This window comes from Malania oleifera, chromosome 3 (assembly GCF_029873635.1).
Source record: "Malania oleifera isolate guangnan ecotype guangnan chromosome 3, ASM2987363v1, whole genome shotgun sequence".
Taxonomy (NCBI): domain Eukaryota; kingdom Viridiplantae; phylum Streptophyta; class Magnoliopsida; order Santalales; family Ximeniaceae; genus Malania; species Malania oleifera.
The window spans coordinates 115066168-115072167 of NC_080419.1; the positions used below are offsets into that span (position 1 = coordinate 115066168).

At 36.0% G+C, this 6000-nt stretch overlaps 1 protein-coding gene across 5 annotated transcripts in view; it reads left to right on the top strand.

The window, feature by feature from the left end:
- The window catches only part of LOC131150798 (3beta-hydroxysteroid-dehydrogenase/decarboxylase), a 39440-nt gene extending 34172 nt beyond the window's left edge, over nucleotides 1-5268 (top strand). For 3 of the 5 annotated variants that reach the window (XM_058101768.1, XM_058101766.1, XM_058101765.1), the window contains exons 12-13: nucleotides 4138-4204; nucleotides 4887-5268. In XM_058101768.1, the coding sequence (XP_057957751.1) occupies nucleotides 4138-4204; nucleotides 4887-5032 (213 nt within the window). In that variant the 3' untranslated portion in view covers nucleotides 5033-5268. Of the gene's footprint in view, nucleotides 1-1802; nucleotides 1963-4137; nucleotides 4205-4857 lie in introns of those variants that run through there. The other 2 variants (XR_009135602.1, XM_058101767.1) reach the window with 2 other exon arrangements.
- Nucleotides 5269-6000: the final 732 nt, after the last annotated feature.

The window sequence follows — 6000 nt, forward strand, 5'->3', positions numbered from 1 at the left end:
TCTTTTTAAAAGATAAATAGCTTCTGTGGTAGATCTCTCAGGCATAAAACCAAATTGATTTTCTGAGATTTTAGTTTCTAACCTTAATCTTTGTTCAACTACCCTTTCCCATAGTTTCATTATATGACTCATAAGTTTAATTCCACGATAGTTATTACAATTTTGAACATCTCCTTTGTTTTTGTATATAGGTATTAAAGTGTTTTTCCTCCATTCATCTGACATTTTCTTAGTTTTTACAATTGTATTAAATAAATTAGTTAACCATATAATTCCGTTATCACCCAAGCATTTCCAAACATCAATTGGGATGTTATCTGGTCCCATAGCTTTCCCATTTTTCATCTTTTTTAGTGCAAACTTAACTTTGTTTACTCTAATTTTGCAAATAAATCTCATATTTTTAGTCTTTTCCTCATTTGACAATTCTAAGTTTAAGCCTTTTATTTGGTTTTCGTTAAACAACTTACTAAAATAACTTTGCCATCTTTCTTTAATATCTTCGTCCTTAACCAAGACAATATCATCCTCACTTTTTATACATTTTACATTTCCTAAGTCCTTGCTCTTCCTTTCTCTAGCTTTAGTAAGTTTAAATATATCTCTTTTCCCTTCTTTTGTACTTAATTTATCATACAAACTATTAAAAGATATATATTTAGCTTCACTAACAGCCCTTTTTGCATCTTTTCTTGCCTCCTTATATTTTTTAAAGTTCTCTGTTTCTACATTTTTGCCACGTTTTATACCAAATTTTTCTTGTCTTTATGATTTTTTGTATATCTTTATCCCACCGCCAACTCTCTTTACTATGCGAGAATCTCCCCCTTGATTCACCTAAAATCTCTTTTGCTATCTTTTTAATAGAGTTAGCTAATCTATTCCAAAGAGTATTTGTATCTATCTCATCCTTTATAGTCCAGTCCCCATCTTTGATCATTTTATCTTTAAATTTTATTATATTTTCTCCTTTTAGGTTCCACCATCTAGTTTTCCTACACTGGTTTATTTTATCATTTTTCTTCAATTTTTTAATACATATATTTAACACTAAGACTCTATGTTGTGTGGTTAGGCTTTCGCCTGGAATAACTTTACAATCCTTGCATGATAAACGATCTACCCTCCTAATTAAAATAAAATCTATTTGATTTCTATTTTGTCCACTTTTAAAGGTTGTTAAGTGTTCTTCTCTCTTCTTAAAGCAAGTATTCATTATACTAAAATCATATGACATAGCAAAGTCTAAGATCATCTCCGCAGACTCATTTTTGTCTCCATATCCATATCCTGTATGTATCCTCTCATAATTTTTATTATCTCTTCCAACGTGTCCATTCAAATCTCTTCCTATAAATATTTTCTTAGTCCTTGGTATGCCTTGTATAATACTATCCATATCTTCCCAAAATTGTCTCTTAAGATTTTTTGCTAAGCCAACTTGAGGAGCATAAGCACTAATGATATTTATTATCTCTTGTCCTAATACCATCTTGATTTTTATAATTCTATCCCTTACTCTAGTTACATCCACAACGCTATCTTTTAAGTTTTTGTCTATAATAATGCTACTCCATTCTTATGTTTTTCTTTTCCAGTGTACCAAAGTTTAAATGATGATTTATCGATTTCTCTAGCTTTCTCCCCCACCCACTTAGTTTTTTGAAGGCAAATTATATTAATTCTTCTTCTAATCATTGTATCAATAATTTTCATGCTTTTACCCGTAAGTGTCCCTATATTCCAAGTTACTAATCTAATCCTAGTTTCTTGAACTAACGTCTTTACTTGCCCACGTCCAGAATGATGCAAGAATCCTCACATATTTGACACCGTACCCGGGTGCCGATATGGCGCGTCACTTCGGGGGGACGACCTAGACCACCCTCGCCCACTTTTCGTTACACCCGGGTGGTTCAAGTGCAACGCGTCTCTCATAGGGGACGCCTCAACAAATATTCGGTAAGGATTCATATTATAGTGATTTGACAAATTTTACGCTGGCTGTCAGCTACCGAACGCAACCCTCCTCCTTTACCCGGGCTTGGGACCGGCTGTGTGTGAACAAAATAGGACGTGCATCACTGGCGGAGTTATTGTACAGCCTCTATTCTATTTCCAATATTTTATATGGTCTATATTGTGTGGCTTCTATAGTATGTCCTATGTTGTATGTGGCCAATATTATATGGCCTCTATTATATGCCTTATCTTGTATCTTTTATTGGCTTCCGCAAGGGGTTAAATGCCTCATATTGATATGGGGGATGATCTTTGGCATTATGGGGGGTTACACCAATATATCAAATATTGATGGGGAGGTCCCCGCCGCCCCCAAAATAAATAAATAATAATAATGTGCTCCACTAAATGGTATTCATGAGTTGTTGGATGCCCCTTGGAGTCCCTAACCAATTTTTATGACAAGGACCAATTTTTCCATTTTCAGTGAAACTTGCAATCAGTTGGGAGGTGTTCAGTTTTGTTTAAACTTGTCTTGTCTAATTGTCGTGACAAGCTGGTTTAGGTGATATCTATACACCTATGAGGGGCAGGGTTAGAAGAATGTTACTTCAGTAGTCAAGTGGTGTGAGTGGGGGGCCATCTTATTATTTATTAATATATAAATAAGGCAGACCTGGAGCTGTACTTAAGTTCTAAGGGATTGCAGATTGGTATTCTCCCTCTAATCTCTTCTTCTCTCTTCTCCCTCTCGTATCTAAATGTTGTACTAATAATTTATTCTAGATTGCTCAAACAGAATATACAACAACAAGAAGAAGCCTTAAGTCCCTCTAGGTGAGGTCGGCTACATGAATCCTTTCCTGTCAATTCACCCAATCCAAAGCGTTTTCCTCTATTACACTCAAACAGAATATGAGAGGAATAATTTAACAAATAATCAAGGAGAGAAATAATCTAACAATTCAATCAAATATGCATGAGAAAGACAATCATCTGATAAATTTCAAGAATAGCTCATTATCACACACTCATCGGTCACTCAAAGGGGAAAATCAGAAATGGTCTTTGAAGCAGCAGCAACAGCAGCCATGGCTAATACTTACTAGTTACTTCCCATCTCTTTTCTTCTTCCTCTTCTCTAGTATCTTCTATTTAACTGCTGAAATTTGGATGGAGGACTGGCAAATGACACTAGAGAAGTAACAAAAATAGACCATCAAATGGTAACAGTTTTGTGTGTGTGTGTTGAAGGGGGAGGGGGGGGTTGTCTTGGCCAGAATGAGTTTTTTTTTTTTAATATGTGTGTGTGTTAAAGGGGGGGGGGGGGGGGGGGGGTGGGTTCTTGGCCAGAATGAGTGATCTGTGACACCAGGTAGCCAGCATTGAGACAGTGATCTGTGAGCGCTCATTGCGTTGCTGCCAGAGATAGAATAGTGACTAGTGATGGGTTAGGGTTATGGCTCGAATCATCAAAATTGGGGAAGGGGGGGGGGTGTTGGGAGAGCTGATTTCAGTTATGTGTGGGTGACTCTGGTTTTTCTCTTCATGGCTGTCTTCTAAATAGCTGAGTGAACCAGCTTTTGAGCCTGGTTTTGGCTGGAGGTTGACTGGATCAAGCTCAGGTTGCTATTTTTTTTATCTGTTAGGGCCTAACTAGTTCAGTTGGACCTGGCTGGCTGGCTGGGTTGGCCAGTCCAGTTCAGGTTTCAAAATTATACTCAGAAAAGCTAACACACTCCTCTCCTGTGTCCAAATTACCGAAGTCCTGGGCATCCTCTACGTAACTGCTTTCAACACCACCACCACCAATAAAAACAAACCAAGCCTTAAGTCCCATTAGAGGGGGTACACATCTGCTTTCAATTAATTATAATTGAATAATGTGTAGAAAATTAGGGATAATCATGTGGTTACTCATAATGGATAGTTATTATAGTCTTGGGTAGGATTTATATTTACTAAATTACCTACTGGGTGAAAATTTTTTGTTTTCAATGTAACTTTGTAAAAGTAGGATGCTTTTGGAACATAATGGGCAAAAAATGCTGATTGAAAACTTTCATATATTCCTTTAATTAATAGGATACTATGGATGCAATCATGGTTTTTTCTTTTCCTCCTCTTTGGTGTTTTACTCGGCTGATGCTTTGCTTTAATCTGGCAATGGAACAGGTTGTTTTCACTCTATTGGTTATCAGCTTCATTGGAGCTATTTCACTTGAGAGCTTATTTTGTAAAGGTTTGTGCTCTCTCTCTCTCTCTCTCATGTGCGCATGCGCGCACACACACAAGTACACTCAATGCATTAGGAAGATCTTAATTTACAAAATCTTTGAATGGCTATTCAATTCAATTTTTTGCTATTTTAGAAATTTGCCATTTTGGAAGTCCTGAGTCCGATAAGATATTTTAAAGCATTTGTTATATTTTAAAGAAATTTAGCATTTGGGATTTCATCTTAATATTGAGGAAAAATTGATGTTAATGTTGGCAACAAAATTTAAAATATTGAGTTCTAGTGCTTATAATATATTGTGGGTTACCTACATGGAGATTGGGGATTGGATAATCCAGCCTTGCCCGAGCCAATCTCAGGGTTGCACATGATGATTGATGGGTTGGTACAAGCCTTTGCACTTCCTGCTCTTGAATTATTCTCCACCATAAATAAATCCAGTTGGACTGTCTAAAGGGTAACCATTTTTGCTAATTGTCCTCTTTTAAGTAGAATCTTTTACAGCACTAGTTCATACTTCATATAACCATTTTTCACTTGGCTGTTTTGAAGCATGATGATGAACTTCGTCATATTGTCATTTTTTTTTTTTTTAATTAATGCACACTGCTGTGGTTCATTCATTATCAGAGTGGTCTAGCACTCAGAACCAACAGTTGATTGTTCTCTTGTTGTTTTGTTGCAGGACTTCCTATTGCTTTTGTAGCTTTCTATGTGTATGAGAAAAATGAGGAAGCAATTGATGGCCTGTTTTCGGAAGCTGGCTCTCTTGGATGCAAATTTAAGTCTGAACTTGCCAGAAAATTACACTTCTCCAAAAAAGATTCATGAATGCCCAGCAATCCAGTTTTTCATCGGTGCCCATATCCAGTTTGTTTTGTATCATTATGATGATGTTGCTGTGTAGAGTTATAAGCTATTCAAATTGTTTAAGCATCGAGCTACACCTTTCACTGTTCTTTGTTTATATCTCTTCCAGTTTTTGTAACAAATGTACTAAATATCAAATTCCTAGTCGATTTTTTTATTTATGGGAAAGCAAACCCTAGCTTATTTGGATTGATTGATTTGATTTCTCACAAACAGTGATGTATTCTTTTGGGTTGATGCATTGGTTCTCTTAATTTTTTAATGGTTAGATGATTGGCAATTTTGTTTAATTTTGAAAACAAAATGGAGAGAACAAACAAGGTGTTGGACTAGGAACCAAGTTAGAGGTCATGGCTGTTTGACAAAATTGTTACTCTACATTTATTTTTGTTTAAAGACAATTTGTGAAATGGCAGTAGGGAGGATCCTAGAACTGTTGGTACTGTCACGGGTGGTCACTTTCAATTTTAAAAGTGCTGCGCTAGCAGGAAGTGCCATCCTCAAATATGTCGCGTGGGCTAGACTCTAGGCTTGGGTTATCCTAAATTACTCTTTGGGTATTTTGTATCGGCATGGGATTGTCGTTTTGGAAGAATGCTTTTGTTATTTTCATTGAGATTCTTGAGAATATAAGATTATAGTGCTTTTTTATGACCTAAAAGTTGGGGTAGCCAAAATCCTTTGGATCCTTTTCTCCTTATAAAATTCTAGGTCAACTAATCGGCTCGACATTAGGGACGTCTTGTGGGGAATTGAAGGTAGGATTTTGCATAATTTTTTGTTTGTCATTACCTAGACTGCACTCGATGGGCAAAATTTTTCATGGTCGCATAAATTGGCCGAAAATGATTTATGTATTCGATTTCACCTAGTAGGACTGAGGTAAGATTTTGTTATTGTTATCGTTTATTATGAAATATACATATTAT